Source organism: Malaclemys terrapin, chromosome 5 (genome assembly GCF_027887155.1).
Source record: "Malaclemys terrapin pileata isolate rMalTer1 chromosome 5, rMalTer1.hap1, whole genome shotgun sequence".
Taxonomy (NCBI): Eukaryota; Metazoa; Chordata; order Testudines; family Emydidae; genus Malaclemys; species Malaclemys terrapin.
Genome location: NC_071509.1, coordinates 112,348,789 through 112,374,641, shown reverse-complemented (window position 1 = coordinate 112,374,641; position 25,853 = coordinate 112,348,789). Strand labels below are relative to the sequence as shown.

General features: G+C 42.5%; 1 protein-coding gene across 4 annotated transcripts in view; it reads right to left on the bottom strand.

Moving 5' to 3' along the window:
* The window catches only part of NPNT (nephronectin), a 94,636-nt gene that overhangs the window by 51,193 nt on the left and 17,590 nt on the right, over positions 1–25,853 (bottom strand). For 2 of the 4 annotated variants that reach the window (XM_054029958.1, XM_054029960.1), the window contains exon 3: positions 21,712–21,762. The exons of the other annotated variants lie outside the window; for them this stretch is intronic. In XM_054029958.1, coding sequence (XP_053885933.1) covers positions 21,712–21,762 — 51 coding nt within the window. The remainder of the gene's footprint in view (positions 1–21,711; positions 21,763–25,853) is intronic. 4 annotated transcript variants of the gene reach the window in all.

Below are 25,853 nucleotides of genomic sequence, written 5' to 3'. Positions count from 1 at the left end.
ACAGGGCCCAAAAAGACCACTGAGAATTGGTCAGCCACGCTGCCTTTTTCCTTTAACACCCCAGCAGGGAAGGTGTATGCTATTTTAAAAAATGCTATACACCAAAGGGTCACTGTTACACTGAGATGATGATATTCCTGGGATGATGATGCCAGATTTGTAACCAGATTGTAGTGCAGCTGCATGACACCAGAGAACCCAGACCCAGTATGTTTACAGCCATTATTAAGCATGAATATAAAACATTAAATAACCTCTCAGCTATTTAAACCTAGCAGCAATAACCCTAAATGACAGTTTCATAGCATTAGTGTACAAATTTTAGAAGGTGAGGAAGGGAGAGTGGTTAATTTACAATTATACCTTTATTTAAAAAAATATATTTTGCCACAGTGGGTGATGTGAACTTTATGGATTTTCTTAAACACTGAGTATTTTTCATATTCCTCAATGCATATTTGTTCTAGAGAGAGTTAGTCTGCATGAGGAGAGCTCAGGGCAGAATGCATGTACATGAGGTTCCTTTTAAGGCCCAATTTCTGCCCTCTGATACATACCAGGTTACTGAGGCTTTCAGGATAATTTATGCAAAGGAGATAATTAAAATCAGTTCTCTCATTATATGTATTACCCTATGTGCAATTCTGCCTTTAGTGAAGGCACCCAGGGAAAAACTTCATGTGCCTACAAGGGGATGTGGATCGCTGTAGATGGGAATCACAGAAAACAGGAATCAAGCAAGTGGCTCCTATTTTATCCTCTGTAACTAAACATAGTCACAGTAAATTTTCCAAGTACACCTCTACCCCGATATAACGCAACCCAATGTAACACGGGTTCTCATATAGTGCGGTAACCCCGGGGCTCCAGCGGCGCTTTAAAGGGCCCGGGGCTCCAGCTGCTGCGGGTAGCCCCGGGCCCTTTAAATCACCACTGGAGCCCTGCTGCTGCTACCCCCGGGGCTCCAGCAGCAGGGCTCAGGCGGCGATTCAAGGGCCCGGGCTCTCCGCAGCAGCTGGAGCCCAGGGCTCTTTAAATCACCACTGGAGCCCTGCGGCTGCTACCCAGATATAAAGGGATTTTTGGCTCCCAAGGACCGCATTATATCGGGGTAGAGGTGTATATTAATCTGCCAAAGGAACGTATAGCTTGGCACCTCCTCAAGGAGAGGGATAAGAGAATGAAGAAAACGGTGGATGGATCTCCAGAAGTAGTTTCTTCCAAATTCATCCCTCTGTGAGTGGATGGTAAGATTCCCAGCCACAGGAGAAGTGGGATTTCAACTTTACAAACTAGTTGTGGGGCGAGGAAGCATTTCATATTATCAATATACAATACTAGCTCAGTTGTTGTGTAAATGAATGTATTTAATTTGTTGATTTCAATGTAACTACTTTTGGAGTAAGTTGCTACTTGTTGTGAGCAAAGGAATCAATAAGTGGCCACTAGTTTATAGTCAGTCTGGGTCCCCACGAGCACCACCACCCCTTCCTTCAAACCTATCTTGAGTGGGAAATTTCATTTAAAAAATAAAACTTGAAGTGGGCTAAAAAGCAAGTGTGTAGAATGACTCTTTGTTACTGCATACATCTCAGTCATTTCCATTTAGATCACTTACAAAATACAAGTGTTTAATACTGCCAACCCTGCTGAAACAGTAATAATTGCAGAACATGAAGTTATGTTCTATTTGCTTCCTGCATCATCAACAATCTTGCCAGCTAAATTCTGATTCCACAGATGGAGAGTAAATATGGAACACCAAGAGATCACTATTACATCGACATTTTTCTGAACCTAACCATGCTTTAATTAAAACAAATGTGAAACAACACTAATAAAAATGCACAAGTAATTAAAAAACTGCAACAGCAAAGCAATGATACTATGGAAAGAAACAGGGAAAAAATAGGTCTATGAATTTATTTTTACTGTCACAGGATCCACTTCATGCTAATATGATTATTTTTAGATTGCTAAGAATCATTACAACTCTGGAAAACATTTTACAGCTCAAACAATTCAAAGAGGAGCCTGCGCCAAGCATTTTTTTGTTATAATGTCTTTTTTATTATCAAAACACACTGCCTTTAACTCCTTAAAAAGTGAAATCTGTTCCCTTACTGAAAGTATTTATTCCAGTGCCATGATATTTTGGTGAATATTTATTATGTACTGACAAGTTTAGCACTGTACAAGACACAAAATGCAGACAGTCCCTGCCCTGACGAGTTTACAGTCTGAGCAAAATGGACACAAAGTAGACAAGAAACCAGAGGATGGTATAACTGGGATGTTATATTTTTATAATTTATTGATTCCATATGTTTCAATTGATTTTGTAGAATATTAATGCCATTTAGAATTTGCCAAGTAATGAACTAGAGTCAGTTGTTATTTTAATAAACCCAACAGTAACTTGCATCATAAAGTTGAACATATTAAAGACCTTCGTTAATAGAAATTTGTAACACAGACCCCACAAATCTAACTTTCTAGCTTCCACCCTAGACCAAGCTATTGAACAGAAAAAAATATTTAGTATTAGCTCTCTCAGACCAAAACAAATCTCTGACCAGCCAAAGATCTTTCCCATTTCATAGACTAAGTTCAGAAGGGACCATTGTGATCATCTAGTCTGAACCCCTGCACATCGCAGACCACAGAACTTCATCCACCCACTCCTGTAATAAACCCCTGACCTCTAGCTGAGTTACTGAAGTCCTCTAATCATGGTTTAAAAACTTCAAGTTACAGAGAATTTAACATTTAGACCTGCAAGTGACCTGTGCCCCATGCTACAGAGGAAGGCAACCCCCCCCACCCCCAGGGTCTCAGCCAATCTGACCTGGGGGGAAATTCATTCCCAACCACAAATATGGCAATCAGTTAGATGACCCAGAGCACAGGGGTAAGACCCACAAGGCAGATACCTGGGGAAGAATTCTCTTTAGTAACTCAGAGCCCTCCCCATCTAGTGTCCGGTCTCTGGCCATTGGGGATTTTTGCTACTGGCAGCTGCTGATGGGCCATATGGTATCGTACGCAGTCCCATCATAGCATCCCCTCCATAAACTTATCAAGCTCGATCTTGAAGACAGTTAGGTTTTTGAGCCCACTGCTCCCCTTGGAAGGCTGTTTCAGAACTTCACTCCTCTAATGATTTGAAACCATCTAATTTCAAGCCTAAACTTGTTAATGACCAGTTTATATCCATTTGTTCTTGTGTCCACATTGGTGAGTAACTTAAATAACTCCTCTCCCTCTCCTATTTATCCCTCTGATGTATTTATAGAGGGCAATCATATCTCCCCTCAGCCTTCTTTTGGTTAGACTAAACAAGCCACGCTCTTTGAGTCTCCTCTCATAAGGCAGGTTCTCCATTCCTCGAATCATCTTAGCAGCCTTTCTTTGCACCTGTTCCAGTTTGAATTAATCTTTCTTAAACATGCGAGACCAGAACTGCACACAGTATTCCAGAGGAGGTCTCATCAGTGCCTTGTGTAATGGTACTAACACTTCCCTGTCTCTACTGGAAACACCTTGCCTGATGCATCCTAGGACTGCAATAGCCTTTTTCACGGCCGCACCACATTGACGGCTCATAGTCATCCTGTGATCAACCAATAACCCCAGGTCTTTTTCCTCCTCTGTAGCTTCTAACTGATAAATCCTCAGCTCATAGCAAAAATTCTTGTTGCTAGTCTCTAAAGGCATAACCTTGCACTATTAAATATCATCCCATTTCTATTCCTCCAGTTTACAAGGTCATCATGACCTCCTTGTATGATATTCTGGTCCTCTTCTGTATTGACAATACCTCCCAACTTTGTGTCATCTGCAAATTTTATTAGAACACACTCACTTTTTGTGCCAAGATCAGTAATAAAAATGTTAAATAAGACTGGTACCAAGACCGATGTCTGAGGAACTCCACTGATGACCTCCCACCAGCCTGAAGGTTCACCTTTCAGTATGACCTATTGTAGTCGTATCAAATGCCTTACTGAAATCCAGGTAGATTAGATCTACTGCATTTCCTTTGTCTAAAAAATCAGTTATATTCTCAAAGCGGGAGATCAGGTTGGTCTGGTCTGATCTACCTTTTGTAAAACCATGTTGTATTTTATCCAAATTACCGTTCACCTCTATGTCCTTAACTACTTTCTCTTTCAAAATTTGTTCCAAGACTTTCCATACAATTGAGGTAAAATTAACAGTCCTGTAGTTTCCTGGATAATTTTTTCCCCTTTCTTAAAAATAGGAATTATGTTAGCAATTCTCCAGTGATAGGGTACGATCCCCGAGTTTACAGATTCATTAAAAATCCTTGCTATTGGGCCTGCTATTTCTTGTGCCAGCTCCTTTAATATTCTTGGATGGAGATTATCCGGGCACCCGATTTAGTCCCATTAAACTGTTTGGTTTGACTTCCACCTCAGCTGTGGTAATTTCCACCTCCATATCCTCACTGCCATTAGCCACCCTGCCACTACATAAGAACGGCCATTCTGGGTTAGACCAAAGGTCCATCTAGCCCAGTATCCTGTCTTCCAACAGTGGCCAATGTCAGGTGCCCCAGAGGGAATGAACAGAACAGGTAATCATCAAGTGATCCTATTCCCAGCTTCTGGCAAACAGAGGTTAGGGACACCAACCCTGACCATTCTGGCTAATATCCTTTGATGAACTTATCCTCCATGAACTTATCTAGTTCTCCCTGTTATAGTCTTGGCCTTCACAATATTCTCTGGCAAGGAGTTCCACAGGTTGACTGTGCATTGGGTGAAAAAATACTTCCTCTTATTTGCTTTAAACCTGCTGCCTATTAATTTTATTTGGTGACCCCTAGTTCTTGTGTTATGAGAGGGAATAAACAGCACTTCCTTAGCCCTGGTCTACACTGGGAGAGGGGGAAGGATCGATCTAAGTTATGCAACTTCAGCTACGTGAATAAGGTAGCTGAAGTCGACGTACTTAGATCTACTCACCGCAGTGAGTCGACTGCTGACACTCCCCAGTCAACTCTGCCTACTCCTCTCAGCCTGGTGGAGTACAGGAGTCAATGGGAGAGCGCTTGGGGGTCGATTTATCACGTCTAGACTAGACGCAATAAATCGACCACCACTGGATCGATCGCTGCCTGCTGATCTGGCAGGTAGTATAGACATACCCTTATTTACTTTCTCCACACCAGTCATGATTTTATAGACCTCTATCATATCCCCCCTTAGTCCTCTCTTTCCAAGCCGAAAAGTCCAAGTCTTATTAATCTCTCCTCATATGGCAGCCGTTCCATACCCCTAATCAATTTTGTTTCCCTTTTCTGACCTTTTTCCAATTCCAATGCATCTTTTTAAGATGAGGCGACCACATCTGCATGCAGTATTCAAGATGTGGGCATACCATGGATTTATATAGAGGCAATATGATATTTTCTGTCTTATTACCTATCCCTTTCTGAACAATTCCCAACATTCTGTTCACTTTTTTGACTGACTGCTGCACATTGAGTTGATGTTTTCAGAGAATTAACCACAATGACTCCAAGATCTCTTTCTTGAGTGGCAACAGCAAATTTAGACCCCATCATTTTATATGTATAGTTGGGATTATGTTTTTCAAAGTGCATTACTTTGAATTTATCAACATTGAATTTCATCTACTATTTTGTTACCCAGTTTTGTGAAATCCTTTTGTAGCTCTTCGCAGTCTGCTTGGGACTTAACTATCTTGAGTAGTTTTGTACCTTCTGCAAATTTGGCCACTTCTCTGTTTACCCCTTTTTCCAGATCATTTATGAATACTGTATGTTGAATAGGACTGGTCCCAGTACAGACCCCTGGGGGACACCATTATTTACCTCTCTCCATTCTGAAAACTGACCATTTATTCCTATCCTTTGTTTCCTATCTTTTACCAGTTACCAATCCATGAGAGGACTTTCCCTCTTATCCCATGATAGCTTACTCTGCTTAAGAGCCTTTGGTGAGGGACCTTGTCAAATGCTTTCTGAAAATCTAAACACACTATATCCATTGGATCCCCCTTGTCCACATGCTTGTTGACCTCCTCAAAGAATTCTAGTAGATTGGTGCGGCATGATTTCCCTTTAAAAAACCATGTTGACTTTCCCCCCAACAAATTATGTTCATCTATGTGTCTGACAATTTTGTTCTTTACTATAGTTTTAACCAGTTTGCCCAGTACCGAAGTCAGGCTTACCACCCTGTAACTGCCGGGGTCACCTCTGGAGCCCTTTTTAAAAATTGGCATCACATTAGCTATCCTCCAGTCATTTGGTACAGAAGCTGATTTAAATTATAGATTACAGACTACGGTTAGTAGCTCTGCAATTTCACATTTGAGTTCCGTCAGAACTCTTGGGTGAATACCATCTGGTCCTGGTGACTTATTACTGTTTAGTTTATCAATTTGTTCCAAAATCTCCTCTAACGACACCTCAATCTGGGACAGTTCCTCAGATTTGTCACCTAAAAAAGACTAGCTCAGGTTTGGGAATCTCCCTCACATCCTCAGCCGTGAAGACCGAAGCAAAGGATTCATTTAGTTTCTCTACAATGGCCTTATCGTTCTTATGCTCCTTTAGCATCTTGATCATCCAGTGGCCCCACTGTTTTTTTTAGCAGGCTTCCTGCTTCTGATGTACTTTAAAAAAATTGCTATTATTTTTTGAGTCTTTGGCAAGTTGTTCTTCAAATTCTCTTTTGGCCTTCCTAATTATATTTTTACACTTCCTTTTTCAGAGTTTATGCGCCTTTCTATTTTTCTCACTAGGATTTAACTTCCACTTTTTAAAGGATGCCTTTTTTCTCTCTCACTGCTTCTTTTAATTTGGTGTTTAGCCACGGTGGCACTTTTTTGGTTCTCTTACTATGTTTTTTAATTTGGGGTATAATTAAGTTGAGCTTCTATTATTGTGTGTTTAAAAAGTTTCCATGAAGCTTGCAGGGATTTCACTTTTGGCACTGTACCTTTTAATTTCTGTTTCACTAACTTCCTCATTTTTGTGTAGTCCCCCCTTCTGAAATTAAATGCTACAGTGTTGCGCTGTTATGGTGTTTTCCCTGCCACAGGGATATTAAATTTAATTATATTATGGTCACTATTACCAAGCGGTCCAGCTATATTCACCTCTTGAACCTGATCCTGTGCTCCACTTAGGACTAAATCAAGAATTGCCTCTCCTTTTGTGGGTTCCAGGACTAGGTGCTCCAAGAACCAGTCATTTAAGGTGTCAAGAAACTATCTCTGCATCCCATCCTGACGGGACACGTACCCAGTCAATATGGGGATAGTTGAAATCCCCCATTATGATTGAGTTTTTTTTTATTTTTAATCGCCTCTCTAGTCTCCCTGAGCATTTCACAGTCACTATCACCATCCTGGTCAGGTGGTTGGTAATAAATCCCTATGGCTATATTCTTATTAATAGAGCATGAAATTACTATCCATAGAGATTCTATGGTACAATTTGGTTTATTTACGGTTTTTACTTCATTTGATTCTAGTCTTTCACATATAGTGCCACTCCCCCACCAGCACAACCTGTTCTGTCCTTTTGATATATTTTGTACCCTGGTATTACTGTGTCTCATTGACTATCCTCATTCCACCAAGTTTCTGTACTGCTTATTATATCAATATTCTCATTTGATATGAGGCACTCTAGTTCACCCACCTTATTTAGGCTTCTAGCATTTGTATATAAGCACTTTAAAAACTTGTCACTTTTCAGCTGTCTGTCATTACATGATGTAATTGAATGGGCCTCTTTTTCCCCAGTTCCTAATAAATCTAAACCCCTGCTCCCTACACCCTTGTCTCAGCCACGCATTGAGACCCTGTAGTTCTGCCTGTCTAACTGGCCCTGCGCGTGGAACTGGAAGCATTTCAGAGAAGGCTACCCTGGAGGTCTTGGACTTCAGTCACTATACTTAAGCTCCTCATTAGCCTCATTAAAAACTGAGGCAAAGTATTTGTTTAGGTGTTGGGCCATGCCTAGATTATCCTCATCCTCAGTGCTTAGTGGTCCCACTTCTTCTTTCCTTGCTTTCTTCTTATTTATATGGCTATAGAACCTTCCCTACACATTTTTTCTCCTTGCTTGGGATGCAGGCTTCAGATAGCTTCTGCAGCTTCGACTTAAAGTAATTTCAAGCCTCCTCCACATTCAGATTCTTGAGTTCTTTGGTCCAGTCCACTTCCCTAATTAATTCCCTTAATTTATTAAAGTTAGCTCTTTTGAAATCAAGGACCCTTGTAACAGATCTATTTTTGTTCATCCTTCCATTTAGTTTAAATTGAATTAACTCTCAAATAATGCTACATTTTAGTCAAGGGGTAATTTTAGTAAAAGTCATGGACAGGTCATGGGCAGTAAACAAAAATTCATGGCCTATGACCTGTCCATGACTTATACTATATACACCCCTGACTAAATCTTCGGGGGGCTGGAGGGGGGGAGTGGCCCGTGGGCGCCATGGGTGCTGGGCAGGGGCAGGCGGTGTGTGTGGCCCGGGACACCCACTGGTGCTGGGCGGGAGCAGCGGTGCGTGGCCGAGGACCCCTGCTGGTGCTGGGGAGGGATTGGCGGGACTGGCAGGTTCCCTGTCTGGCTCTTTGCCTCCCCGGAAGCAACATCCCCATCCCTCTGTTCCTAGGCGAAGGTGTGGCCAGTGACCTCTGTGCTCTGGCTCTGCACAGAGCACCGGCTCCGCAGCTCCCGTTGGCCAGGAACTGCAGCCAATGGGAGCAGCGGGGGGCAGGGCCCAGAAGCAGAGCCAGCACGCAGAGCCCCCTGGCCACGCCTCCGCCCAGGAGCCAAGGGATGTTGCCACTTCTGGGGAGCCCTCTCCCCCCCCAGAGGTAAGCGCTGCCCAGAGTCTTCACTCCCTCCTGTGCCCCAACCCCCAGCTCTGAGTCACCTCCCACAACCAAACTCCTGCTGGGAGAGGGGGGCAGGGTGGCCCAAGACTGCCCAGCAACGGCTGGCCCAGAGGCTGCCCAAGCTGCTCAGTGGCCCCCATGCCAGCTGCACCGGCCACTGCAGAAGTCATGGAGGTCCCAGAAAGTCATGGAATCCATGACTTCCATGACAAACTCACAGCCTTACTCATGATCACTTGAGCCAAGGTTGTCCTCTGCAACCAGTGCTTCTATGAGGTCCTCACTACTCATCAATACCAATTCTAAAATGGCATCACCTCTTGTTGGTTTAGCAACTACTTGGTGAAGAAATCTGTCAGCTACCACATCCAGGAAAATCTGGGCCCTACTGTTATTAGTAGCACTTAGGAAGTTAAAGTCTCCTATAATCACACAATTCCCAGTAGTATTTATTTCATTAAAAACATTAAAGAAGTCTCTCTCTGTATCCAAATCAGATCCTGGTGGTCTGGAACACTCCCCAAGCACTATATCGGGGGAACCTCTACTAGCTTTCTTCCCTGAAGTGATTTTGGTCCAAACAGACTCTGTCTTATCCATTCCATCACTTCTAATTTCTTTACAGTCTATCATATAATTTATATACAATGCTACTCAACCACCTTTGCTTTTATTTCTGTCTTTCATTAACAGCTCATACCCTTCAATACCTATACTCCAGTCATGATTACTATTCCACCATGTTTCCGTTATCCCTATAATATCTGGTTTCACTTCCTACACTAGTAGTTCTAGCTCCTCCATTTTGTTACCCAGGCTCCTTGCATTGGTGTATAAACATCTTAACTGCTGCTGCTTGGCTTCACCCACATTCGTGCCCACGTGGATAAAGTCATTCAACTGCGAGTATCACCTATCATCTGATTGGTATCAACACAATCCTTCCTCTTAATTTCCATTCTCCTACCTACTGTGGTTCCTTTCTTCTTTGCTGTAATCTTTCTTTCTTGATTTTCCTCCCTCACAATGTGAAAATCAGGCATGGAGATTACATGAGAATCTCACAATGGTCTCCTCTGAGTTTCTATTTAAAGCTCTTTTAATCAGTTGTGCCAACCTCCATCCCAGAAGTCTATTTCCCTCCCGACTCAGGTGGAGTCCATCCCCTGAGAACTGTCCTCTGTCCATGAATGTCTCCCATTCCAAACATCCCAAAGCCCTCCTTATAGCACCACTGCTGAGCCATCTGTTGATCATCATAATCTTGTCTCTCCTTTGTTCTCCTCCTCCAAGGACAGGCAGAATATCACTGCAGAACACCTGAGCCTCCATTTCCTTCAACGTCTTCCCCAGCTTGGCACAGTCTCCCTTGATATGTTCCAGCGAGAATCTAGCTGTGTGTCATTTGTTCCCACAAGAATCCCAATGGATTCTTTCCTGCTCCCATTAGGATCTTCTTCAGCCTAAGGTCCAAAGCCTGTATCTTAGCTCCTGGCAGACAGCACACTCTTCTGTTCTCCAGGGCAGCTCTGTCTGTTCTTCTTAATAGGGAGTCCCCAATCACGTAGACCTGCCTTTTCCTGGTGGTGATGTGATTTTCTGGCTGCCAATCCTCTTTTATTCTCCCTTGCAATCTTCTGCAAGTCACCCTGTATCCTCCTGGGACTCTGAACTCTGGGTATCTCCATCGGCTTTTCTCTTCTTATAGGACTAATAGAGCTTCTCTTCTTCCTTGCCCTCCCCCTCCTTCAGTTACAGCCTGCTGTGCCCCTTCTTCATTTTCCAACTCAGCAAACCTGTTCCTGAGCTCTATTTCTCCTTCACCAGCTGATCTTTTCCTCTGTCTGGTTCTTGCAGTCACATGCTACCACTGACCACTTTCCTCACTCAGCAGTCTCCCCTCCGAGTTCTTCAGTCCAGCTTGCATCTGCAGGTCTTGACTTTTCCCTTCAGCCTCCTCTTGCCTTTGCTCCATAATCTGAGTTTCAAAGAGGGTTCAAGCAACCATAATTTCCACCTGCATCTTCAAGCCTCGGATCTTCTCTATCAAGCTACACTTCATACAGACAAAGCTCTTTTCAGGTACCCACTCTAGGATCACATACATCCCACAGCTTCCACATCTGGTCATCTTCATTGTCTCTTCCATGGCTTTGGTCACTATCACTGCTGCCTCTGTACCTGTCATTAGCCTTCCCACCTAAATTTCTGTCAAGAGGTGTGTGGGGGGGGGGGAGGGGGCGGGAGGGGGCAAACAACCTAAAAAACAAAGACCCAAACACACACCAAAACAAAATAAGACCACTGCACCCCCACTCCAAACTCTGCTTACAAACTCCCTTGTTCACAGCTCTGTTTGCTGCACCTTTGCCACTGGCAGACAGTTTGTTTGCCTTTATAGGCCCGCCCTATATCAGGGAAGACCTGCCCTCAATCAGGACTCTGCTTCTCTCACACACACTGCCCGCTATCAGCTTCTACAAACTGAACAAGGGGGAAAAAAAACACGCAAACCAGAAAAAACACACAACACCCACAAAAAAAATCACTCACTGCCCCTAAGGACCAGGGACTTGTTCCTCTCTTCTCCTCCAACAGAACGCCCACTCAATCTCCCCTGTTTACAGCTCTGTTTGCTGCACCTGTGCCACTGATCAAAAGATCACAGAATTTGCAGTTTACACAATTGCACCCACTAAAGCAATTTAGGGTAGAAAGAGTTTGTTCTACCTGCATCCATAAATCACAAGCAATGCTTGTACTCTACCACCTGGAAACTGGTTTGGTTTAAAATGGAACAAAACAAAAACAAAACACCCACCATTATCTGGCCCATGACGTTTCTTCTCCATTCCAGAGAGAGCAAGATCAACATTCTTTCAATTTAAGATTGGTTTTTGATACAGAACATTACACTTAATGGCTTTCTCTGGCAGATTGGTAACTGACTTGCTGCCAAATCTGTCCCAAAGAGCATGTGAGTAGCAATGTATTTTTTAGTTGCCACTTTATTTGAAAGGCATAGGGGTCACTGTTGGTAAAATTCAAGATGTTTTCCTCCAAAGAGTATCCAAAAGAATACAGTTATAGAAATTAGATTGTTCTGTAGACTAGGATAGGGTGACCAGATAGGAAGTGTGAAAAATCCGGACACCCTTTTTCGGGGGCTGCGTGGGGTATAGTTGCCTATAATAAGACAAAGCCCCTAATATTGGGACGTCTGGTCACCCTAGTCTAGGTCAACATCTTTCAATTAAATAGCTTTTTTCCTGTTTAAAAATGCTTATTGTTGTGATGATGTTGAAACATGTACACCAAATGAGAGAGAGAGAGAGAAGATCATACCCTCCGTGAACGAGCAAACCTTAAAGGAAGCATGATACATTCCTAAAGTGAATTCTCTAAAATTCCCAAGGGAATTACCTGCCTAGCCAATTTTTGTTTAAAGTGGTGCCTTACTTAGAGAACTGATGGAAAGTATGTTTTGATTAAAGAGTAGTTGAGGCCTCATGGAAAAATAAAAAATATTCTACTGAGAAACAATTCTGCTGGCATCACATATTTATTCTCATTTTGGTTCCCTTTTCTTTTTTTTTTTTAAATTAACAAGGACACTTATATGAAAACGGGATCTTTGTTGCTTTAGAGTTCTACTTTCTAGTTGCTCACCATAACCATCTGTTTGTGATATCACAATCATTTCGTGCCAGTAACAAAGGGTGACGGTGATGATGAAGCAAAGGGGCCTATGGGACCAATCTTCCTCCCATTAGAATCAATGGGAAAAGTGACTTTAACGGGAGCAGAATCGAGTCAGTGCCTTCAGCTGAGCAATATGAGTGGACCACTGCTAAGCAACCAAGATCCCATTTTAATGTAAATTTTAATGAATAAAAGAAAGAGACTTAAAGAGATATATGATATACTGATATAGTATCAACAGAAAATCTGCAAACAGGTTTTACATTAGATTTCAATGGATCTTGAAAGAAGATTCATACATTGAAGAAGGATATTTCTAGATAACATATCTTTTAAAAATATTAAGCACTATGGCCATATCCTTAGCTGGTGTAAGTTGTCAGACCTCCATTATTGGATCTCTGACAATTTACACCAGCTCAGGATATGGCCCACCAGGATGACTCAAATGAATTCAGTAGAGATACACTTCTCTAAGTGAAAGATAAATCAGGCTTTTATCTTTGTTAAAACTCAAACATGAAAATGTTCACATATTTTAGTGAAGGAATATTTGATTCTTAGTATTTGTCTACACTGGGGCACTCATGAAAGTTAATTCAATTGAATTTTTAAAGTGGATTAGTTCAGTGGTTCTCAACCAGGGTACATCAACTCATCTAGCTATTTGCCTAGTTTTACAACAGGGTACATAAAAAGCACTAGTGAAGTCAGTAAAAGCTAAAATTTCATACAGACAATGACTTCTTCATACTGATCTATATACTATGCACTGAAACCTAAGTACAATATTTACCGTATATTCCAAATGATTTATTTTATTATTATATAGTAAAAATGAAAAGGTAAGCAATTTCAGTAATAGTACCCTGTGACATTTTGGCATTTTTAGGTCTGATTTTGTAAGCAAGTAATTTTTAAGTGAGGTGAAATTTGGGCGTACGCAAGTCTCCCAAAAGTACAGTAGCCTGGAAAGGTTGAGAGCCACTGGATTAGTTAGCCTGCATTCTGAAGTGAATTAAGATAAACGGAATTAAAGCCACTTTAATTCTGGATGAGAAAGCCAACGTTGGGGCTTAATGCAATTTAACTAATCTACTTTAAATTCACACCCTAAGTTTATTTGGATGAACTTTACTAATTATCCCTCTGTAGACAAGACCTTAGAGAAGAGGTCCTGTAACTATCATCCAATGCTGCCGTTTTCATGTGGTTGTTTGCTTTGATCCGGCTTGAGAGGAAAGGAAGGTGAGGTAATATCTTTTACTGGAACAATTTCTGTTGGTGAAAGAGACAAGTTTTCAAGCTCCACAGAGCTCTTCTTCAGATCAGAAAGGTAATCAGAGTGATTACTTTTCACAGAAGTAGGTCCAATAAAAGACATTACCTCATCCACCTTGAGTCTCTCATATCCTGGGACCAAAACAGCTACAACATTGCAAACAATAACAATGGAAGATATTGATCTCGTCAGTCAACCAAGCAGATGATAGTGCTCTGGAATGTGGTCATAGCATAGAAAACAGAAGGCATATACTATGTCATTACACTTAAATGAAAAAAAACACTGCCAAAATATTTATTTGTAAGATGAAAGTCAGACATTAAATATGGAATACAGGTTCTGTTATTAAATCAAATCTGCTTGTAACTGCTAAAAACCCAAAACTGATACATTCATGCTCAAGACAAACTAAGTATGATGTGATGATGCATTACTTCACATCTGAAACAAGTGTCTGGAAATCCATATTTGACATTAAACACTATGCATGAAGAACTCTGTTTATGTTAAGCCAGATACAGTTGTGCTTGGTAGCTGAAATTCAATATGATGTTTTGATTAAGAATGTGAACACACAAAAGTAAAGGTTTCAGAGTAGCAGCCGTATTAGTCTGTATCCGCATAAAAGTAAAGATTTCAGAGGAAGTCTCACAGCAGCTGTAACTCAGCCATGCTGTGCATACAGTCTATAGCATACAGTTTCCACCACTATTCAACACATATTTCTGCATAAGGCAAGGAGAAATGGTGGACTTTGCAGCACGACCTGAAGGCTGACAAATTCAGGCTGTTACAGAGGGAGAAAGTGAATTCCAAAGGGCCACCGCCTTCACAAGCTGCCATATGGAATTGTAACAATGTTTTACAATCACCTTTGTGTTGAATGAGGGAGGCAACCTAGTGACAGAGGATGTGGAAAAAGCTAATGTACTCAATGATTTTTTTGCCTCTGTCTTCACGAACAAGGTCAGCTCCCAGACTGCTGCACTGGGCAGCACAATATGGGGAGAAGGTGACCAGCCTTCTGTGGAGAAAGAAGTGGTTCGGGACTATTTAGAAAAACTGGACATGCACAAGTCCACGGGGCCGGATGCGCTGCATCCGAGGGTGCTAAAGGAGTTGGCGGATGAGATTGCAGAGCCATTGGCCATTATTTTTGAAAACTTATGGCGATTGGGGGAGGTTCCGGATGACTGGAAAAAAGCTAATGTAGTGCCCATCTTTAAAAAAGGGAAGGAGGAGGATCCGGGGAACTACAGGCCAGTCAGCCTCACCTCAGTCCCTGGAAAAATCATGGAGCAGGTCCTCAAGGAATCAATTATGAAACACTTAGAGGAGAGGAAAGTGATCAGGAACAGTCAGCATGGATTGACCAAGGGGAAGTCGTGCCTGACTAACCTAATTGCCTTCTATGATGAGATAACTGGCTCTGTGGATGAGGGGAAAGCAGCGGATGTGTTATTCCTTGACTTTAGCAAAGCTTTTGATACGGTCTCCCACAGTATTCTTGCCAGCAAGTTAAAGTAGTATGGGCTGGATGAATGGACTGTAAGGTGGATAGAAAGCTGGCTAGATCATCGGGCTCAACGGGTAGTGATCAATGGCTCCATGTCTAGTTGGCAGCCGGTTTCAAGCGGAGTGCCCCAAGGGTCGGTCTTGGGGCCGGTTTTATTTAATATCTTTATTAATGATCTGGAAGATAGTGTGGACTGCACTCTCAGCAAGTTTGCAGATGACACTAAACTAGGAGGCGTGGTAGATACACTAGAGGGTATGGATCGGATACAGAGGGACCTAGACAAATTAGAGGATTGGGCCAAAAAAAAACTGATGAGGTTCAACAAGGACAAGTGCAGAATCCTGCACTTAGGACGGAAGAATCCCATGCACTGCTACAGACTAGGGACCGAATGGCTAGGTAGCAGTTCTGCAGAAAAGGACCTAGGGGTCACAGTGGATGAGAAGCTGGATATGAGTCAACAGTGTGCTCTTGTTGCCAAGAAGGCTAATGGCATTTTGGGCTGTATATATAGGGGCATTGCCAGTAGATCGAGGAACGTGATCGTTCCCCTTTATTCGACATTGGTGAGGCCTCATCTGGAGTACTGTGTCCAGTTTTGGGCCCCACACTACAAGAAGGATGTGGAAAAATTGGAAAGAGTCCAGCGGAGGGCAACAAAAATGATTAGGGGTCTGGAGCACAACTTCTGAGGAGAGGCTGAGGGAACTGGGATTGTTTAGTCTCCAGAAGAAAAGAATGAGGGGGGATTTGATAGCAGCCTTCAACTACCTGAAGGGGGGTTCCAAAGAGGATGGAGCTCGCAGGGCCGGCTTGCTGCAAGCCCCGCCCCCAGGAATCGAGCCGCGCCGCGGGAGGGGACGGGGGGGGGACCCGAGCCGCGCCGCGGAGGGGACGGGGGACCCGAGCCGCGCCACGGGGGGGGACCCGGCCGGGCCAGAGCCGACCCGAGCCTGCGGGAACGGGCCACACCTCCCCAGAGCCCTTCTCGCGCCCCCACCCCCACCCCAGCTTACCTTGTGCTGCAGTGCTGGCCCGCCCCTGCTTCTTTTCAGACTTCCCGCGAATCTCTGATTCGCGGGAAGCAGGGGAGGGGGCGGGGCGTTCAGGGGAGGGGAGGAGGGGCCGGGGAAGTGAGCTGGGGGCGGGGTTGATAGCTGCAGCGCGGGGCCCTCTTGGCGCGGGGCCCAATTCAGCCGAATCGGCTGAATCGGCCTAAAGCCGGCCCTGGGAGCTCGGCTGTTCTCAGTGGTGGCAGATGACAGAACAAGGAGCAATGGTTTCAAGTTGCAGTGGGGGAGGTCTAGGTTGGATATTAGGAAACACTATTTCACTAGGAGGGTGGTGAAGCACTGGAATGCGTTACCTAGGGAGGTGGTGGAGTCTCCTTCCTTGGAGGTTTTTAAGGCCCAGCTTGACAAACCCCTGACTGGGATGATTTAGTTGGGAATTGGTCCTGCTTTGAGCAGGGGGTTGAACTAGATGACCTCCTGAGGTCCCTTCCAACCCTGATATTCTATGATTCTATGAAAAACAGTATGAGAAATTTAAGTCCAAAGAGTAATTTTGTTCCATAAAGTCAAAAGCATCTACAAAATACACTTTTATAATGTAGACTGATTCCTTAATAGGATTTCTATTTTGTAGCTGTTACTACTACTATAAATTTCAATATCAATTGCTTCCCCCAAAATTCCTTCTCTGCAGGTTTCGAAACTGACATCACAACAGGTAGTAAAGTGGATTTGAAAGTACACCTCTACCCTGATATAAGGCTGTCCTCGGGAGCCAAAAAAATCTTACTGCGTTATAAGTGAAACCACGTTATATCGAACTTGCTTTGATCCGCCGGAGTGTGCAGCCCCGCCCCCCCCAGAGCGCTGCTTTATAGCGTTATATCGGGTCACGTTATATTGGGGTAGAGGTATACAAGCAAGGATATATTATTTGCACACATTTGGTAAGAAACTTTAATCATCTCTATTTTGAGCTTTATTCATTGAACCTGTTTGCACTTGGCTGAAAAAAATCTTGGACAGCTGAATCAATCCATTTTGCAGTGAAAATAAGCCCATCAGTGATTGACTAGCCAGATACTGTTGAAAATAGGCATGGCAATAACTGTCCTTTTAAACTTGACCAAAGATCCATGTATAAATGTTTGTTTAAAATGTCAACAGGTTCTCATAGTGATTTCACAAAATGCTTGTGGAACAAGAGTTCACATGACTATTCTCGAATAGGCTCAGGCAAACCAGTTGTTTTTACAGTCACAATGAATTAGCTTCTAAACTAGCCTCCAAGAGAGAGTATTCCTGAGAGAATTCTGTGCCAAAGAATTAAAAATTCTGCACACAACATTTTAAAATTCTGCATATTTTATTTGTCAATAAATAAATGTGGAAGCTCCAGCATGGCAGTGGGGAGCACAGGCCACTGGCTGCATGGAGGTGGGAGATCAACCTGCAGCCTCCCCTCCCCACCTCACCCCTTGGAACACGGACTCAGAAGTGAGGCTGCACCCGACCCTGACACAGTACAAGGGCCAGGCCTGCCCCAGAAACACCCCAGGGCCCTGGGCCTCCATGCCATGCTCACCAAGATAGCGAGAGGGATAGTCTCACATGGATGCCAAGCCCTGGCCCCTGATCCAAGTGTAGAGCAGGCAGACTCAGCCCAACAGGATCCAAATGTGGAAGGGCTTAATGTGGGGGAATCCCGGTGTGGGGTGAGAAAGTTCTGTGTGGGGCATTCTGGGTGCAGGTGGCTTGGTGTGGGGTCCAGGTGCAGGAGGAATCTGGATGAACCAGGGCTCGTTGTGGGGTTCCAGGTGCAGGGGAATGACACCCTGCAGCGAGGCCTAGGCGAAGGTATTGGGGCTCAGCGGAGGGGGGGGTCTGAGTGTGGAGGGATGGGGTTCAGCCGGGGATTTGGGGGCTCAGCAAGGGGGCCAGTGCTGAAAGAGTGGGGCTTGGTTGGGGAGGGTCCAGGTGCTCACAGGGGTGGGAGTCCACGTGTGGAGGGCTCATCAGGGTGGTCCAGGTGCAGGACAGATGGGGCTCACCAGAGTGAGGGTTTGAGTTTTGGGGGCTCAGTGGCGAGTTATTCAGATGCAGGGGTGGGGGTCCGGATGCAGGGGGAGCAAGGCTTAATAGAGGAGGGAGGCCTGGGTGCAGGGGGTTTTGCATGCAGGGGAGAGGGGCTCAGCCACGGTCCAGATGCAGGGGGAGTGAGGCTCGTGGTGGGTCCGGTCCAGAGGGTCTCCGGATGCAGGTGAGGCTTGGCAGGGTGGGGGTTCTGGTGCAGAGTGCTCGGGGGGGGTTCTCTGTATGGGGAGATGCAGCTGCACGGGGGTTGGGCAGACGGGGGAGCAGCTCCCCATACTGTGAGCTCTTCCCCCATTGCTGAGGAGCGATAAGGGCAGGAAGTGAGGGGAGGTGGAGCTTCCTGCAGCCAGGGGAGGTTTCTAGGTGTGGGTCTAATCTGGCCCTAGCCCCAACCACTCCCTGCAGAGGAAGAAGACCCATCCTCCCCTGCCCAGCCAGGACTAGCAGTCGAGCCCACTGCAGGGTAGGAAGCACCGGCCACGGTGTCCCCAGCCCACACCAACCCACGGTGATTTACCTCTCCAACAGCTCCTCCAAGTGCCTGAAACAACACACCCACACTGCCGGGGAGGTGAGTGTGACTGCTCTTGTGGCTTCCCTTTGCTTTCCCATCAGAAAGTCATTTTTCTGTGGGTAAGCAAAGAAATTGCAGGGGGGTAAGAGATTAATTCTGCGCACGTGCAGTCGTGCAGAATTCCCCCAGGAGTAGGAGATGGATATTGTGACAGACAATAGAAATTCTAGATTTTTCTACTAAAGGTGTCCCCAAGCATCCTGGGATCTTTTAAAAATGTCTCTAGCTACTTCTTTTTGAATTCATCCTTGAATCTCTCTTCTATGCAGAATATACTCAATCTATATTACTCTTCACTGTTTTTCTCCTTTTCTCGGTTTGTCTCTCTTGGCTTGTGATCTTCTTGTTCTGTAGAACTTCCTTCATATATTATATCCACAAGATATTATATCCACATTGCCACCTGCTCTCTGCCTCCTCAATTTAAATCTGAACTTCACCTCAAATCTTCAGAACTCAGATGTTCAACTTGACCTTGAACTCACTTGTTTTCTACCTTTCCCAGATCACCTACATTGGAAACAAACTGTCTTGACCATTCTTCTGCCAAAACTGCTCTGCTTTCATCTGTTCTTCCTAAGTAATATAAACTCCTTCTTTATGGTCCCCTAAAACGCAATTTTTTGAAATTCAATTTGTACAAATGCAGCTGCTCACGTATGCACCTGCCTGGAGACAGTAACATCACTCAGTCTCAGATACCTGTATTGAATGCCTGTTCACTTCAGAATACAGAACAAAATCTCTCTCCTAATCTTCAAATCCCCCACATACTTTCCAATGCTTCCACTGAATCTCCTTCTCCTGCCCATTCCCTCATTCCCCCAATGCCAAACTTCTACATTGAGGGAAACAAACCTGTTCACATACAGGAATCTTGAAACAGGATCCCTGTTACGCTGTGACCAACTGACTATTCCGTCTGGTTAATGACTCCTTATCTCTCTCTAAAAACAACCAATGTCTTCTCCCTGAAGCTCGGAAACTATGCCCCATCACCTTCCTAGCATATTTACAGGTACAAATAACAGTACATTATTTTCACACACACAGTAAAACTTTAGCAATCTACTTTATCCACATCAATTTTGACCTAGTTAATCTACCTTACAAAATGGACCAGATCAGCTTTTTCAATGCTGTTTTACTGCCCAAATGTATATAAAATAATGTCTAACCTACTATACAATAGATTGGATTATAAAAATGTTTTACCCAAGGAATACATTTACAATATACTATAACCATAACATACAGTACAGAATTATGTTATTTTCTAAATAACAGAATCAGAAGTACAAACGTACAATTTCTAGGCAGTACTGGAATTACAACGGCACTTGTGGCGCCATGGAGCTGGGCCCAAGCTCAGAAGGGGCCCCGACCTGCTCCACTTGCACTGCGCCCCAAGACCCCGCCAGCCCACTGGCTCTCCCCTGCCCACCACTTGCTCCTCTCAGCCAGCCAAGGTCTCCTCTCCACCCCCTGGCCCCACCTGCCAGCTCCTTAATATGTATTATATAAAATATTACATATATATGCATGCTTTTTCTAAAGACTCATTCAAAACATCTTTCAAAAACCATTTACACTTACCTATAGCATTCAGGAGGCACAATGTCAACATTAAAGTTAAGCGTAAGTCTCTAAATGTTAGATGCACAACTACTACATTTGTACAAGTAAATCAGGACTATTCAGTTTGCACATACACATGTGGCAATTGCACATCAACATAATATATGGTGAACAATGAGACTGAGGTAATAAACTCTATGTTTGATTATAGCTATTTGCAGGGTCCTACAATGCACCTGTACATTCAGACTCCAGTCCCTGTTCAGCAAAGCACTTAGGCATATACTTAACTTTAAACACATGCTAATGTCCCCACTGAAATCAATGGGACTTAAGCATATGGTTAAAGTTAAGTATGTGCTTAAATGTTTTCCTTAGAAACCAAGTGAAAATTTCCCCCCGAAAAAGTAATAATTGTTTATTTAATTTTGGGGCAAATTTTCCAGTTTACATGTTAAGTGGCTTTAGTCACTTCACAACAATATTTTATAAGAGTGCTCTTTACCGACACAAATGTTTGTTTTGAAACATTTGTTACCTGAATTTTTCACAGAGAATTTTAAATTCCTGATAAAGGTAGGTTAGTGTGAGTACCATCATGTTTGGTTACACTAGAGAACTGGGATCTGATTCTGATCTGATTTACACAAATTTAACACCCAGTGGCTTCAGTGAAGTTACTCCTTATTCACAGTGACTTAGATGAGAGCAGAATCAGGCCTCTTGAATTCATCAGATTGAAAATGTGGCATTGAAAGTACATTAGATTTCCAGACAGGAAAAACATTGCTTGGACCTTGAACAAAAGCCCATGATTATTTAAATACTAAATTTACATCTGTCATTAGATTTGTGGTTAAAACAGTCCTCTCTCTATAAATTTCCTCCCACCCCCTCAAAATAAATAAAAATAAATAAATTTTAAAATATCTATTAAAAAGCTTCTTTATACTTCTCATGTAAACTTCTGATTTTGAGACCATGCCACTAAGACATAGGCTTGCCAAAATTATTTCAAGAAATATGTTCAGCTAACCTTTGGGCTGGCACCTTATTCTGGCTATTCTCTGCCTTAAGACGTAGAAAGCTGCAAAACAAATGTCCAAAAAAAGAAATTCCAGCTTTTTTTTTTTCCTGTAAGGAAGATGGACTTGGCTTGGGTTTTTATCAACTTGCTACATTCCTGGAGACTTACACACATTTAACAGTCAAAGCTTCTCTGAAATAAAAAAAAATTCTGGAACATATTTAAAAATAGAATCACCTTTCTATTTTGTTAAGAGATTTAACAAATACATTATGTGATATAAAAGTGATTACAATTAATGATGTTATGCTATTCTTATTCAGTCAGTCAATGAGCTTGGCAAAGAATAATAGCCACTTCACCCAGCTGTAAAAATTATCTTATTTCAGGGTTCAAGTTCAGTGTTTTCAATAATACAACATAATCACGGTTTTATTAAAGAGACAGTATCCTGTCATTTAAATATACAAGCTCGTATAGATTTTCCCATATAGCCAACATAAAGAGTTAGCATCTGGATACTAACTTTTGTGTAATTAAAATAATGTGCACTTTACATACCGGAACAGCTGTCACCAATAAAGATGCTGGCATATAAATTGCTGGTCATCTTTACAGTGTTTCAGTTTTGATTGTCCATCTGAATTAAAGCTAATACTTAGCAACCTTTTCTACTCTTACTAACATATGTAATCAAATAACATAAAACAAAATAAAAAGCAAACACCAGATTTGTGTTTCCCAGTTCAAATATTTGCAAATAAAATGGACTGTCAGTTACATTAAGTAGCACTGACTGGGACCTTATGTGATCTTACTAGAAGAGCCTGAAACTTACAGTTCTTGGTTGTCTAGCGTCACAGGATGTGATTCTGATTTCACTTACACTAGTTACATCGGTGTAAAACAGGAGAGAAAAAGAAGAAGAACTCCCCAAAGTTCTGTTCCAAAGCCCATTGAAGTCAGTGGAAGGATTTCCATCAACTTTGGAACAGGCCCTCAGCGTAACATTTAAGTGCTACAAAAGAAAAATCTAAATAGCCAAACCACATTACTGAAAAAAAAACAAGATTACAAAATTCTTGTATTTGAAGGGTGGAATGGATGCAATCTGAGAGGATACTGTTTCTTTAACACCATTTAAAATATTTTCTGATATTTTAAAACATGCTTTTGAACTGAAAAATGTAATTGAATAAAAATAGCAAAACCACAGTATTGTTTTACATAGCATTATTAAAGCAGTAGTGCAGTTCTGTATACAAATGTCTATTCTTTTTTAGAATATTTAAAGATGCACAAAAAACTTCTGTTCCTTTACATAAAATAGATATGTCTAAAACAGATATATATCAATATATTGCATATGTGCAAATCTAGCCAATTATACTGGATTAAATTAGGCCCCAATCCTGCAGTCATTGAAGTCAATGGCAAAAATCCTATAGATTTTAATGGGCCCTCTAGGAAACAGCCAATCTGTCTCAACTCAGTATTTCCAAGGCTCATTAGCGACACAAAGCATGGTTTTGCTTTTAGTTGAGATTAGTGCATCTTAGACCATACAGAATTGCATTTCCATTTAAAGCATTGTTATGCCCAGAAAATAGGAATCCTAAACAATGAGGCCTATTCTCCCATCAATGCATGAAGGGATTTATATGGTAACTCCCATCAATGCTAATGAGAGCTACAAAAAAAACCTCCATGCAGGCATCAATGAGAATATAAACCCTTGTGTTTGCAGTTCTCTTTAAAATGTTTATCAATATATTTTACACCATTTAGAAAAATATTTTATCTCAAAGACAGGAGCAGCAGCAGCAGCATCTACCATATAGTTTCTTCACAGCTATTGTGAGAAAGCAGCATCATGCAAAATTTCCAGCAAAGCACTTGGTTACATCTGCATTTCTAGCACCCTCTGTGTATACTTGTGAAAGCCCCACTCCTTGGTGTCGGTAATATAAAAGCTCTGGGATAGTGCATTTTACTATGTTTGGCTAAAACTACCAAACCAATTCTGCATTACTGAGGCTGGTTTGTGTAATCTTATACAGTACTTTTACCAATGGGATGAATATTGAATTGTTTAATTCCTTTGACTGCCCTGCACCTATGCCATTAAAACATAATCACAATTACTTCAGTGGAAGATGGTAGGAAATTTGATCATTGGCCTATTTTTGTTAAGATCTCTTTATAAGATCCTCAGTTACCTCAATGGTGGAAGATGACAGATAGATGTTATTTTAAGTACACCCATTGTTACTAAAGACTTCTCAGGACATCTCACATAGACTTTGCTATTGCTAAGGAGAGTTCCATTGTTGGATGGCTGATGGTAATAACTTATATCATTATTAAAAAAAAATAAAATCTACTGTAGGAATTTCAGTTAAACACTTCCTACTGATATGCCACTTCTACCTTTCTGTCCAATGGCATTATGTATTTGAAGACAAATGGCCAAATCCTCAGGTGGTATAAATTGGTACAGCTCCATCGACCTCAATGGAGCTGTACCAGTTCATATGAGCTGAGGAGCTGACAGAATAGCTACCACCAATTTATTTCAGCTGAGGATTTAGCCTTCATATTTGCACATATTTGAATGTAGGAAGAAGATTTCTTCTTACCACTGTCCCTAGCAAAGGAGTTGTCCAATCTGCATTCAAAATGAAACTTCAAATTGCTTTTTATAGTTATTCTTTCAAAAGATTTACATTTTGATTTCTACTTTATCTTAATAAAGTCTTTCATTCTCAAAACCTTATTTACTAAAACAAGTTTATATCTTGGCTGTTGTACTTCAGCTACAATTTCAGACAATTTAAAATGGAAGATAAATGTTCTCTGGGGAACGCACAGCATGAATGTTTAGTGTAGCTTAACTATGTAAAACTGGCATACAATTGAGCTGCAAATAGGCATGCAGGCAAGTCCAAAGCAGATGCACCTTACATAAGAAATATATGGACATATAGAAACCGTCTTGTATGGCCACTGAAAGAACCACAGAACCATTTGTGATCTAAATAGAATCTTGGTTCTTGTTTAGCAACATAGACGTGAATAATTCAGTCAAATGGACCAATAAGTCAAACAAAGAATAACTGTTCCGATGAGCAACTCAGATTATTGCTTAGATAATGTAATGGGGAGTGGGGGGAATCCTCAAACAAGCCACACTGAATTGTTGGCAGGTATAGAACTGCCATTCTCCTGCTGAAAAATCAAGAGAGTTTCCATGGGCCATATCATTTCTATTATAAGGCACTGCGTTGAAACAATATCTTTTTCCATCCTGTACCTTAGCTATCTGTTATGCTAAACCCCAGAATAATCCTCTTCAGTATACAGTAATGTTGGATGCATTGTTTATACATGTCATCTAGCTGGTTAACGTATTTCTCAGCCTGGCTGAGCCAGATCCTCAGCTAGTGTAAATGAGCACAGCTTCACAGACTTCTGGCCCAACAGAGACATTTGCAAGTTTAGGCCTGGATTGCCCTCTCGTATAGAAATATCCAGGGGAGGCAACCCTGGTGAGAAGACAACTACCATCATAGGGTATTCTCTGAACCATTTCATCAGGGGAGGGCAGTTTCTCCCAACCGAGGACTGCCCTCAAGCGCTGTGGATATCCTAGAATATACAGAGGCTCATCACCAGCTCTGGGACTCTCAGTGCCCCGTCAGCCCACTAGCAGTGAAGCTCCATTGGAGATAGGCTGCCAGGATTCCCTTGAGCTGCTGTTGCCTCTGGAATCTCCATCTGCCCAGGAATTTCCCATCATAGATATGGAGGTTGAACAATTCAAGCAGTCTGAGGCTGCATTAACTTTCCTCTAGCTTTTCTGCTGGTGCCTGGAGGGGGGTGGGTGTGAGTGAGTGAGAGAGAAATGGGTGGGATGATGCATGCCCAAATCTTTCTTATTTTGGCTCATCCCATACCCAGCTGCACATTTCAGACCCATGGAGGCGGCCTTGGGAATGGACAGCAGGTCCATCGCAAAGCTGGTTACAAAACAGGAGTTTTCCACATAGAAGGTCCCCTTTGCACTACTACAACTGGGGGAACCATTGAACCCTAGCTGATTCATCATTTAGTTATCTTAAGCTAATCAAGTGACAGGCTTGTCTTTTATG